The sequence below is a fragment of the Ornithodoros turicata genome, chromosome 3 (genome assembly GCF_037126465.1).
Source record: "Ornithodoros turicata isolate Travis chromosome 3, ASM3712646v1, whole genome shotgun sequence".
NCBI classification, from domain to species: domain Eukaryota; kingdom Metazoa; phylum Arthropoda; class Arachnida; order Ixodida; family Argasidae; genus Ornithodoros; species Ornithodoros turicata.
The window spans coordinates 9715636-9729272 of record NC_088203.1 but is presented as its reverse complement, the minus strand read 5'-3'; the positions used below and the strand labels follow the sequence as shown (position 1 = coordinate 9729272).

Genomic DNA, 13637 nt, shown 5'->3' with positions numbered 1-13637 from the left:
CTCGAGAGCCAAAAATTACTAAATACACTACATTTTAGTTATACTAAATTTATAGTTTACTAAATTATTATACTAAAATTTAGGAAGGGAGTTGCCTCAGGACAGGAGACGCCGATATTTCGAACAGAGACTGTCCTCCTTCTGGGCACCGTCCTCATCATCGACAGGGTAGTTAAAGGGTTAGGTATGGCGTGTTAAAGGTTCATGCGAATTGTGGGTCAACAGCCTGGAGGGAAGAAAGGGTCCGTACGGGGGACGTCGGTGGAAATGGGCATTTGGAGGAAATGGGGCCTACCCTCTGTTCGGATCACTTCTTCAACGCGACCTCATTTATACATTTCCTTGGCAAGCTTCACAACTGAGCTTCGACGGGTAGAAATGACATGACTTGTACACACCGAGTATGATGTCATTTCTACCCACCCAAACTCAGGCTGCATTAATATGGATTTTGTACGTCAGCTCTCATTTTAATGTCCATCATATCTGTTACATCTGGAGGGAGAATTATTAAGCACGGGAACAAAAGAAGCTGTAAAAGTCAGCGGACCCCGTACATTACGCTACAGAAAGGACATTTCGCGCACCGGATGAGCAGCAGCCAGGGACTGCACGTGACGGCGAGTCACGTAACCCTCTCTGGTCAGTTGCCTCACTTGTGCTGCGAGGGTGTCCGCCTTGCCATGAGCTGTTGACTCGGCATTACCCTCAGCCTTTTCTTTTTTATTTTTTATCGCGACGTTTGCGGCGATTATTGGGTTTGCGGCGATTATGTAAAGGTATATGCTGGCCGATATCACACGGACGCGATGCTGTTATCTCATTGATACATGCAAAGGTGAAGAGTAAATCCAATAAAATTGCCGCTAGACTCCGCGCATCCTGATTTGTTTTATCACGATTCTGAAAATGCCCCACCGAGCGAACGCGACCTCCGTCGCTTGTATCAACGAGATAAAGGCATCGCATCCGTGCGATATCGGCATACGCCTTTACATAACCGCCGCAAACACAAACAAACATTACGATGCGACAACTGAGGGCAATGCCGAGTCAACAGCTCTTGGCAAGGCGGACACCCCCGTAGCACAAGTGGGACAGTCGAAACACTCTTTCCCTTAATTTCTCGTAAGCGCCACTAGGGTGGCCCTCTTCCCGCTCAGCCGTTCGAGTTAACTCTGTTTCGAGCTGTACATTGGATTTCCGCACACTTTGGAACCCTTCCTTCTAACCCTTCTCTCCCTGAAACACGGGGGAAGCGTGTTCTTGCAAGTATCCCGCTTTCGGTGGTTCTGGGCGCTCGGATGAAAAGAGCATTTGGGGGATGTGAGTCACTGCCACCCGCAAGCCCAGATCAACCGAAAGCCCAGAACCTCCGAACATTTTTTTCGGTGGAAATGAGCGTTTGGCTGATTTGGGACGTCGGTGGAAATGGCCATTTGGAGGAAATATCCTCCAAACTCGAAAAGCGTTTAAACGAAAGCGTTTAAAAATAAGACATCGATAAATCCAAAGCTAAAAATGCACTTTTAAATCTAAATCACGAAAAGATGCATGGTGTCGAGTTCTTGGGTGGCGAAGTAGTCGTCGCAACAATACTGCGGTGGCGCTGGTGCATGGGAGCGCGAAAGAAGAACGAAGATTGCAAGATGTATTTTGGGGGTTGGTGCTTCTTCGCTCTTTTGACCCGGGTGCACCGAGCCCCAAAGGTTGGTGTCAGTCTCTTAGCGGGACTTCCCGGGGGAGGCGGCGCCCCCCCCCCTTGTTCATGTTCCGGGGGGGGGGCAAGGGCCCCTGCGCCCCCCCGCAGTCGGCGCCTATGCAGAAAGGTCGAAGAGAGCTTTGAGGGCAGAATGTTGGTGGGCTGGATGTGGCCTGATCAACCAATTTTGTGAGGGGGGGGGGGGAGGGCGTGAGTCCAGCTCGTTAAGAGATCCTGGGAGTACGGTTCCGGAAGGTTGGTAATGTGGGCAATTTGTAGTAGCAAATAGATTGCACATACATGTTTCTACTTACTCTTTTAAAAGAAAAGAAAAACCCTGTAGTTCATGTATATGGCCCTTGTTTCCCCTTTTAATATCATTGATTAGTGAGGCTGGCCGAGTTTTCTGCCTCAGAGTTTGTCGTATTGGTTTGTTACGCACTGCGTGGCCGCACGGCCACACTAATCGGATTCGCGGTTCGCTGCGTATCGTCGTGGCAATGGACCTTTTTCACATGCGCGTGGTATCCTAGCGGCTCTCCAACGAACCATGCTCGGCGCGCGTCACAACAAACCCACGTGGATAGCACAAAGGGCCAAAACCGGTCCGGAGTGGGTAGGGTTGCCACCAGGCCGGTATTATACCTGCACGGCCGATTATTTGCGCGCTCTGCCGGTTGCCGGTAGAAAGGTGATACCGGCAGCCTTGTGCCGGTATTTGTGGCTCAAGACCTTTCATAGGGGTTTTCCCTTCAACATTCCACTACAGCTTGAATAAATCTGGAGCACAGACCCAACTCCACAGTCACCAGTCGTTTTCCTAGTTATTCATTATTATGATTATTCATTGTTATTATTATTTTCATTGTTATTCATTACATCTCGTGTTCCGAAGGGACAAGAGCAGTGGTTGTGCAAAGCTGTTGGTGGTTGTGTCGAGCCAGATAGAACGTCCCTCATCCCCTTTTTCTTTCCCACGAGCCTTTCCTCCTTTCCATCTATTCCACCTCCTCTCCCCAGCCGGTATTTTTCACTCCGAAAGGTGGCAACCCTAGGAGTGGGTCCAACAAGGTCGCGCCATTCGTAGGGTCTCGCCCGTGGTCTCCACTTCTGTCGTACCTATACTGCGCCATCTAGTGAAGTCGAAGAAAATCCTCTCCGGCGCCTTAAAGGAGTACAGAGGGCCATCCCAAAAAATTCAGATTAAGACATCTAATGTGTGTCATTATACCGAATAGCGCGAAAGGTTTTGATGTGTGCAATTTGTTTCCCAGAAAAAAACTCACATAAACATAGCTCCAGCTATAACGAGGATGAGGAGGTATGATGCCACGTCACCGATGACGGTATAAGGAGAACTCGTTCTGGTTCGCCGGTCAGTGGAGGTCAGCGCCTTGTCCCTTTGCCGCCGTAAACCTGTTTTGCCAGTTCTCCCGGAGAATTGCGGATAGAAGGAGCGGCCGAAGCATTACCGAGGGCAAGGAGAAAGGCTTTATCAGAACCCCGAACAGCCGAGTAGCAGACGACAGCGGAGTAGCAGACAACATTTCTCTAGGCCAATCAGCGAGCGTTCTCCTTATAGCGTCAGCGCGAGGTTCCAGGCGGATCACAGGCTGGTACTGCTCTTCACCGCCGTTGCGCACGGTCGCTTTTTGCAGCGAATTTTAAATTCAATTTCTGCGATAATTATGACTCTGTGGTGTAAATTACTTCGCATGGTGCATCTTACTGGCCTACTTAAAAATTTTTATGGAAGAAAACTGGGTGCTAAAAATGACTTCTGTGCTACTTTAAGGTCATACGCATGCGCATATGCCATTGGGGAAAAGGTCTATTGTCTGCTATTTTCCCTTACTTTAGCTGTCCCCGCCCCCCTCACCACTTCCTCACTTTTCCAGTCTCGTCAGAACTCTCTGACAATTCCCGGCTTTCCAGGTTTACAGTTTTCCCAGTTTGCTGACAATCGCGATACACCCTCGTATCACGGGCGGCTCTCGGCCTTACACCAGCGATCATCCGGCAGACTGATCCGGCCGAGAAGCGGATTCGGCTCAGATCCAGGCTTTCTTTTTTTTTTTTTTTTTTCTTTTTTTTTTGTGCTACTATGACTCTTATATAAAAACAGTCCCACGAATTGCCAAACTCTCCCGATAAACGGCTCTGAGGCTAATGCGACATGGTAGCGACACACACACAGCGGTAGTTTTAGCTTGTTGTTTTAGCTAGCTGTTTGTTTTTAGTTAGTTTAGCTTCTTGTTGTTGATAGCTTGGTAGTTTTAGCCATACTCTCGAACGGTGTTTTGATGGTTCGTTTCCCCTGAAACGGTTGGTTTTGTCACTGCCGAACCAAGGTTTTGTCACAACGGTTTTGTCACTGCCGAACCAAGGTTTTGCCACAACGGTTTTGTCACTGCCGAACCAGGGTACCATTCTGACCGCACCGTGTTACCGTTCGCGAACCGTTTATGTCGACGTGACTCGCTAAACTAATGCTATACGATACAGTGAACCCTCGTTGATATGACCACCATCCAAGCAGCACAACATTTTGACCCAATATTGACCAATCTTGGCAATACTGGCCCAATTTGATCCAGTCTTGAACATGATGTATTTGACGTTCTGAGGCTGGGTGACATCCTTCTATTGTGCAATCTTTGTCTAATACTGGCCCGACATTGCCAATATTGGTTCAATATTGGGCCAAGCTGTTGTGCTGCTTGGGACCGTTGCCCCAGATTTTGGTCATAAAACAAATAGTCATAGTAGCCAGAAACGCGCCCTCCGCTGACCGCAAGGATCGCTTCGTTCAGGCCATTCTTACGTGCACGACAGCGGCAGCACAATGAGACCGGGTCAATGACTCTTGATACACTACAGTGCCCTGGCAGCTCCAAAAACCACTGTGAGTAATTCCGAGGTCTACAACATCCCGAATCACGGCAAGCCTTCGGCGCCCTAGTTTAACACTTGTCACCCTCTGCGGTGTCTGGTAGCCTAGCTCTCCCTGGGCTACCCAAACGGGGTCATAATAGCGAGACGATAATAACCCTTGCAATAGTAATGTTGGTCATAGTAAGATCTTTAGAAAAAATCTTCCCGGAAACAACACCGCAAGCGATGCTGCCCCGACGACGTAGTAAGATAAGTCGCAGAATTCTTAACTGTCACAAAGCGAGTATGTCAGATTATCGGGTGTCACATTGACCAGGGTTCACTGTGTTTGTTTCACGGTGCCGGCAGCAACACCAGCACGTGCTAGTGCGATCCGTTGGTGTGTGGAAGTAACACAGTCGATGAAACATACGACGTGATCGCTACCAACAGTGTTGTTGCACAAATTTACGTAACAACGTGACGCCTCCTGTAACAACCTGGAATGGAACGCCTGGAGGCTTGTCGCAGGATGCACCATCCTGACATGTCACTCGGCAATCACGTGCTTTTGTTCCCTGCGAAGTCGACTCAGGAAACTCGATCCTGCCACTACGATAGTCGTGGCGCTGACGTGACAAGCAGTTCCATCGCTACCACCGCCACGTGCAAAAAAGGAAGAAGGAGAAACGTTCAGAACGCCCGTGCAGGTCTGGCAACACAGCATTATCGCTTGCCTTCCCGGTACAACGGTGCCTCCTAAGCCACTGTGCGGAACATGGAGCGTCCAGCTCTGGGACAATTTGGGACAGGAGGCGACATTCCACCGCAGTACGGAGAGGTGGAGCAAAGCGAGTAAGTGATTATCCTGTTTTTGTTTCCTTGAAGCATGGAATCGGGCAACGGGAGAAGCAGGTGTGCGCAGTCATATAGTGGGGCTGTATTACAGCAATGAGACTCCACCCAGAGGGTGCCGAGATGGAGGCAGTTTTAGCCGGTTTAGATCGAGCGAAGTTGGGTCAGGTGAGGTTTAGGTTACGTTCGTCCAGTGCCTTTGGGGGTCAAAGGGACGGAACCCCCTCCCCCGCGCATGTTCTATGCGGTGCCACCGTGTCGCTGTCAAATGTTCACGTAACGAGCGGGGTACGTTATTTTCGCACATCACTCGTAATTGCACATTTCGGTCTATCCGACAAGAATATTTCGTGGGGTATTCGTGTCTCTTCTGACTTCATGCTTAATTAAGTCACGAAAGAAATGCAACTCTTATAAGCTATGAGAACAGCGTCACATGACACTGATCAACGACGATAGTCTCCCTAAAGTTCCTACTAGGAACCTACACGAACGTTGGAAGATATTCTCAGTGCTGTCCTCTGGCTGTCCTCTGGCAATGTCCTACTGCCAATGCCACTTAAGAACGAAGAGAGATCGAATCCGCCAACTACATACGCCGTTGGAGACAAGAAGGCACAATAGCGTGCCAGAAGAAATGCTGCAACACCACCACGCGGCGTCACGTAGTGTCATGTGGTTTTTTTCTCCAGTCTGATATTTCTTTAGTGAGCATTGCTAGAAACACCCATAAGCCAACATTCCCTTCGTATCTCAAAATTTCTTGTAAACACCTGATTTCTAGATGTTATTTTAGCACTGTACTTTTTCGAGAACCGCTAAAGTATCATGTAAAGTATCATTAAAGTATCATGCGTACAGCAGTTTACTCCAAGTAGCATCGCCACATCGCGTGCAACAAGCGGTGGTAGACGTTAGGCCGACGCTTCACCATGACAACCTCAACATGGACATTCTGCTCCATGCGGTTGGATAGCTTCGATACCGTTCCGTTCACGCTGAGTTGGCGCTCCGTTGGCCCGATTCAGTTTGCAAAAGTTGCTCCATGCGGTTGCCGCCTACTCGTGGCGTCATAACGAACGCGTTTGGCCGCCATGGTGGTGGTGTTTTGACATCTGACCGCGTCCATTCCGTGTTATCCCGAAGACACTCTATGTCATTGTCCCTCAGGTTTTCCCTTACGAAAGCTACGGTAGCCGCATCGAAAAATCACTTAGTTTGTCATCTCTCAATGCAGGATGGTAGCCAGAAAATATTTCGGGGGGGGTCTTTACATGGAGGAGGATTCCCCCTTGTTTACCTCTCCCAAATGTAACATAGGTTAAACAATATCGGTGTGTTGTTCAAGTGCGCGTCTGATTCTGTCACTGCTACCTCCGTACTCTTGGAGGAGAGTACTGATGTATATAAAAAAAGTCGTTTCGACGGCACTAGAATAAGTTTCCGACAAGTATCCGTAATTTATTCAGTTCCATGTTCCCGTAAGAGCACTGAAACGTTGCCGAGGTACTTTTCAGTGCTTTCAGTGCAGTGTGCTTCTTGAATGTCTCAAAGTACACAACACTACATCGACGCTAAAAGCACAATGCTAATAGTAATTCGGGGCTTTATGTCGCAAGACAACAGCGATCGGTAACACAATGCGAAGTGCCGAATATTGACGACCGACCGACGGATGATGACGTCCGAATGTCCGAACACAAAAGATCGTTGGCACCGCTAGTTGTATAGCAAGAAACGAGCACAACAGAGAAGCCGCACGTGATGTCGGAAACCCAGCAGAAACTTTTGAAATTACGTCAGCAAAATGACATTGACAGGTTGCGCGAGAAAAGCTTGCTATTAAAAACAGGTTCGCGGCAATTTCATGTGTGGAGACACTTTTAGCGAAATTAGAAGCGACATCTGCCGAGTTTTTGAGGCTTCTCTAGCGTGTGTCCTGCTAGCTGCTTCGGTAGCACTGTGCCAGAGTCCGTTTGCGGTTTCGACTGGACGAGACATGTCGACTGCTGCTCTCCATGTGAACCGGCGTATGTCGACACAGCGGAAACAACATCGCTACGATGAGGTGGTTCAGACGACATCTGTCGACTGAAACCGGTCATGTAACCTATCCAGTGCGAGTCCCAGCCGATTGTCAAGTAAACCCTCCCCATCCGATCATGACGATTAGCCTGCTGGTGTTTTCAGTCGACATAACATTCCACGTAAATACTGAACTTCAACAGCCTTGGCAAGGCATTGAGCATAAGCCTTTATGCGAAAGGACTCTGTTTTGCATGTATAGTAGCAGGCCGTGGAAGAAGGCAGCTCATCACTAAAGATGAGTGCGATGCAGGTATACCCGCGGATACTATCCACCAGTATCCGCGCTGGTTTGTTTTTCGTGGGCTGCGGGTAAGGTGCACTACCTCCGCGGATTACGCTGGTATTCCCGTAATACCCGCAGGCACAAAACCAGCCGGTCGGCTTTTGGCGTACAGCCCGATTTACTGCGAACCCAAATATCCAAAATGTGCCTTTCCATATCCAGTCCTTCCGTGGTGTGCGAGATGACGACAGCTTTGCCATTTACTGGCATCACGTTCAATGCTTACGCTTTGAAAGAGGGGGGGGGGGGGGGGTGCAGGGCGACAGTTCAGCTGATTGTGAGACCCGGAGAGCGCGGTTCGGGGGAGGTTTGTAGTGGGGGTAGTGTGTAGGGTATCGCCTGCGACGATGAAACTCCACATCCATAATTTCAAAATAAAGTTGTTGTCATTGTCATTCTGTGGCCACATAAGGCCAATTTTGGCTATCTTCGACACGACGACTGGTACGCTTCGCGTTAGTAAGCTGAAAACTAGATCAAATGGCTCGCTAACGTGTGCCCAGCATCAACATATCATTTCGTGTTGTGACGATCATGCAGCATAACCGAAACATTCGTAGGCACTGGGCTGCGGTGCGGGTGCACCTGTGGCAGACTTGTACATATTTGTATTTCAAGTACAATTTGCGGTATTTTGGTACTCTACTCAACTTTTGTTTTGTGTATTTGTACTCTATTTAAAATACATTTTATTGTATTTTCCACTCAATACTGTAATTACATATTTTGTATCTCCCTCTTAAACTTTCTGTGTCTCGTCCTTTTTGTGTTTAGATCACTAGATTTGTTTCACTTGTGTGGATCACTCCTATCACACAGCGGCGGCTTGCGTAGTGCGCGGGCTTTAGGTGATTCATGTGACATTGCGGCGACTTGCCGCATTCACCAGTGACTTTTTGCGTTCAAGGATAAAAAGTAGCCTAATTGTATTTCAAGTGTGTTTATACCCTATCGTAATTACATTCTAACGTTAGTATTTATTATATTATCTTAAATACATTTTTGAGTATGCGGGTACCCGTCGGAATGTGTGGGCGCAGGAGCTGATTGCACCAATGACATTGCTACGCTGCGAGTGCGGTTGCGGATACGAATTTCCATACCCGCACTCACCTCTACTCATAACAGCAACCAAACTGCTGCCATCTTGGAGGGTTTCCGCTCATCAGTCTTGGGGATTTTCTTGGAATCACTATAGGAGAATCACCTAATCATCACAGCCACGGGATCATATGACCCACTGAGGCCGCTACTTACGTTAACAAAGTCATTTCCATCGCGTGTTTTATAATGACTCTTGAATTGACTATTTGCAGACGAGGCCCCCCACCAATGGAACCAGAGGCGCGCGGCAGAGACAGAGATAAGAAGAAAGCAGACGCCATGATGCACACCGTCATTGTCATGCTCGTCCTGTTCGGGTGCCTCTGCGCAGCAGTACTGGCCAACTTTCTAATATCAAGCCTGCTCTTTCAAAGAAAACAGTGCCCTACGGAAACAACCCAGGCACCGGGCACGTGCCCAACAGCTACAACCACGACTAGCAGCTCAACATCAGCTACAAGTGCGACGACCACAACCACCAACACAACTGTGGGAACTACCACGGCACCTTTCCTAGTTCCGAAGTACGACTTCCTCTGCCAGTCCTCTGAGTGCATCCGGCAGATCTACATGAATGCTATCAATCCCAATGTGTCTCCCTGCGAAGACTTTTTCACCTACGCTTGTTCCGGTTTTTTTAACTCCTCTCAAAAAGTGAGCTCAGTGACCCTGCACCGCAAGGACAACGTAGCCCAATACATCATGGAGGAAGCCAGAAAAGCCACAAGGCCACCCCCGAATCTGCGCTCCCCGAATGCATATGAGAAAGCTGCGTTTCTATTTCAGCAATGCGAGCAAAGAGAGAATAATTGGCAGAAGGAACTGCGAGCAACTGTGAGTTATCTTGATGTTTACGGATTGACGTCTGCAAACGGATCCTTCGACCCCATCGATGTAGCCATACGGATGTCGCTGCACGGCGTTCACGTGCTCTTCCAACTGCGAAAGTCGTTCAAAAGATGGTCCAGTACGTCAGATGGAGCGGAATACGAAATGGTTGCTTCGCCCGACATTATAGATCTTGTGAGTTACACAATTTCTAAACCGATAAACTCACCGCAACCTGTCCGTGGATTCGAGGAACAAGCACACCTACCACTTTCATTGGAACAGATCGCTAGTAGCGCGGACTTTCAGTCTAATTTCATTGTCAACTTTGTCATGCATCCTTTCTTGACGGTGTCTTTCGGCGACGCATATAAAACAACGCCAGAAAAACTTTGGTTTGGTTCTCCGGACTTCAACACCCCGTCGCCAGCATGGGTCGGATCATTCAGGAAATACGTACCAAAAACATTTATGAGAACGCCACTCGTCATACCTAAAGGATCCGCTGAGCTCTTCCATCGTTTCAGTGAGCTGAACGAGACGGAGGCAAAAGAATTCGTGTTGAAGTACGCGAAACTTCTACTGATCTATACGAGTAACTTACATAGCGCCGAATTAAAAGGCACCCGCTGGACCTGTTACAACATTACGATGTCCCTGATGCCTTATGCGTTTGTCTGGCCTGTCCTTGAGAAGATCGACTCTGACCCCTTCGCCGGTTTCGCGTTCGGTGTCACAGACGCCGTAAGAGCTGCGTCAGACACACTCCAACATATCGACGCATTCCATAACATCTCGTGGTACCAGACGCGAGATTTTAAGATCCTCAACGTCAACCGAACAGCAGCAGAAAGTTACTACTATGCCTTCAACGATTTAGGGCTCCCCACTTTCATGGATGCGTACATGCTTGTCTCCGGAATCGTTATGGCTTCCCTTATTGTCTCGGCTGGGGCGCAGAACCCTCACGACGCCGATCTTACATCTGCGGCCGTGACGTTTCGCACGCGACGAGCGTGTTCCCTGGATGTCCCGCTTTTTGCTACTCTCTCTCCATTCTTCAGCAACCAGGCCGCTCCAGAAGTAAACTATGATTCGCTGGGAGCATCCATCGCGTCAGCTCTACTCCTGGGAGACGCCGAGTTCGGCCAATCCCCTTTTTTCACACAAACAGTTTTGAATGACCTTCGTTACACGTCCAGAGCGCACTGCCCGAACCACGCCACGTGGAAGCCATACAATGTCTCTGAATCAGCCAAGAACCTGACTGTTCTGGGTGGCGACGTCGTGTGGCCGTACTACGACGCGCTCTACGAGAAGCTGTACGCGGCGGACCTCCTCGGGATAGGCGCAGCGTACAGAGCGTACAAGAAGTATTTGACGGGTTCGATAGCCGATAAGGACGTCGACGGAGATAAACTATTCTTCCTGAGCACTTGCTATAGGTGGTGCAACTCCGGAGGTCCGACCGATTTCGAATTGGAAGGAGACTTGTCACCCCATTTGCGTTGCAACGAGCCTCTCAAAGATATTCCTGAGTTCGCAGCCGCATTTTCCTGTCCTCCATACAGTCCCATGAACCCATGGTCAAGATGCGTTGGGATATGATTGTTTCAAGCATTAAATATGTTTTCCGTACGGTAAAGCGCTAAAATGATGCGCCTGTTCTGAAGCTCAAGTACGAAAGGTATCTGGAGATAATAAATGAGCATAAATGGGTATTTCTGAAGCAACATAGACCTACAAAGTATCACCGCAAAGTGCAGGGTTCCTCCGGCGGGCAGGAACGAAAGTTCTCCGTCCCGTTATACACGCCACACACGTATATCTCCACACACGTCCCACAATACGTCCCGTTATTCTCGACATCTGCGGAGAGTATTACAAACAGGTGCACGAGTCTCGATGACATCGTATTACCCCCAGTATGGCACTGTATCGTACCGCAAGCACAGACGTTTGGGCGTCCCAGGTGGGGCTGGTTCACGCTGCAGTATATGATTATGCCGTATGGATTGAGCCTAATCTAATGAAAAACCTCCCTATGCAGCCGCGGACAGGGATTTGACCGGTTGACAGCCGAATAAGGCAGGGGTAGAAGTCTGTGGTGTCTGATACGGGCTTGGTCTGGGTCCGTGCCACAGGAACGAGTAGTCTCGTCCAAAGCCCCCTTCGAAACTGAGCACCAGGGGTGTGTCGTACCGTATAGCCTTGACAAAACCACCCTACGGGAGGGAAGAAATTACAGCAGAAATCGCTGTGCAGATTGCCGTTTTGAGCTCATCGCGGGGATTCGACGACGGACAACGATTGGAGTAGCTTACTTGCTGTAGCTGCTAGTAGCTGTTTCCGTTCGCATTATGGTAATTTACGGTGATTGGCTAGATGCAAATCGAGGTAATTTGTAATAAATTATCGAATACATAATCGAACCATTGATAGTATATGTTTGCGAAACTTGCTCGCGAAGTCTCCCACGACGGTCATTCGCATGTTATGCAGATTCAGGTTTTCTACGACGGCGTTGTTGGCAGGGTAAATGAAGAGTTTGGTTAGAAGGAATCTCTTGGTCTTAGAGGATGCCGTTGTATTGTATACCGGCACCACGAGGCTGGAGGCGTCCTTGTAGTCCACTTCTACGACGAGAATAGGTGAGGTAACTTCGCCTGTCATTCTGGCGTTGATCGTTGTACAGAATGAAGGCTGTACTGAGAGATACTGGCTTGTTTTACGTAGTGGGTGGTTTTCCATGACAATAGCCGGTTCCCAGAGCACACCGCTCCTTTCCCAGTACCACCATAACATAGGGCTGGTGCGGCAGGCGTCGTGGAAAGGGAGTGATATTTGGGAAAGGTGTGGTCAGTTCACTGGGGGTAGCAGCTCGGTGCATCCACGGGAAAGGGAAGAGAAGGGTTAAAGGGAAAGGGGAAACGCGTTTATTGCGCATCTGGGTGTTGGGGGGGGCGCTGTGCGCTGGGAATCTGCAGAGCCGTTTATAGAGAGAGTTTAGCCATTAGGAGGAGCCTAACTTGAACCGCGTCATGCGACGTCACGGCTGAACGACCTCCCTCGCCGCGCTCAATTGTTGTCCAGTCGTCAACCGGTCGCCGACGCCATGTTGATGCAAAGCGTTGGTCAAGGGGAAGCGATGCAAGGGGGAAGACACGTGCGTACCGCGTCCTTCGAGACCCCTTCGTCCTTGAATCCTTTCAGTTTGGTAACAAAGCCCCCATTTCACAGGCGCCTGTGGGCCATAAGCCGGCGACTCTGGTAGATTACATTGAGCGCGACAAAAGTACATGCCGACCAGCCGGTGAACTGCATCAAGATGGCGCCTACCTGCTGGCTGATAAGCGGATTTCGCTTGGATTCAGGCTTTTTGGGGGTGCAACACCGACTCTGACGTCAAAACAGGCTCCGCCCGTGAAGCGGCAAAAGATCAAAAGATGGCCAAACTCTCTCTATATACGGCTCTGGGAATCTGGTTGCGCCGATGCGGGTGGACGGTGCTTTATTCATTTTTTTTATCCGTGTTAGCGCCGCGAAGCAACTGTGACTATGAGCGGCGTACAGATGTGGACAGGTGGAGAGAGGCCAGCAGGAACGAGTGGAGGACAGGGGTGTTAGTTTTGTCATTGGGAACGAGGGTAGTAGCGTCAAGACTATCGCAGGGAGGAGGAATCATGCGTCCTTGGCCGACTTTGCCGATATTTGCCTTATATCCCACATCCTATAGAAAAGCCCAGGCCAACCACCCAAACGGCACAGCCTGCGCTCGTGATCGATTCTGGGTCCCTGTCTCCGCGTGCAATGCCATCATCGTAATCACTACGCCGCGCCTGAGTACGTGACCCCCATGCGGCAGCCAATGAGTGCGGGGCTTACGCTGCGACGTAATCAGCC

At 49.4% G+C, this 13637-nt stretch overlaps 1 protein-coding gene across 1 annotated transcript; it reads left to right on the top strand.

Moving 5' to 3' along the window:
- Positions 1-5276: 5276 nt before the first annotated feature.
- Positions 5277-11455, top strand: LOC135389869 (uncharacterized). Its single transcript, XM_064619901.1, has 2 exons — positions 5277-5431; positions 9119-11455. Exons 1-2 carry the CDS (start codon positions 5355-5357, stop codon positions 11340-11342), a joined length of 2301 nt encoding a protein of 766 aa, XP_064475971.1. The 5' UTR covers positions 5277-5354; the 3' UTR covers positions 11343-11455.
- Positions 11456-13637: the final 2182 nt, after the last annotated feature.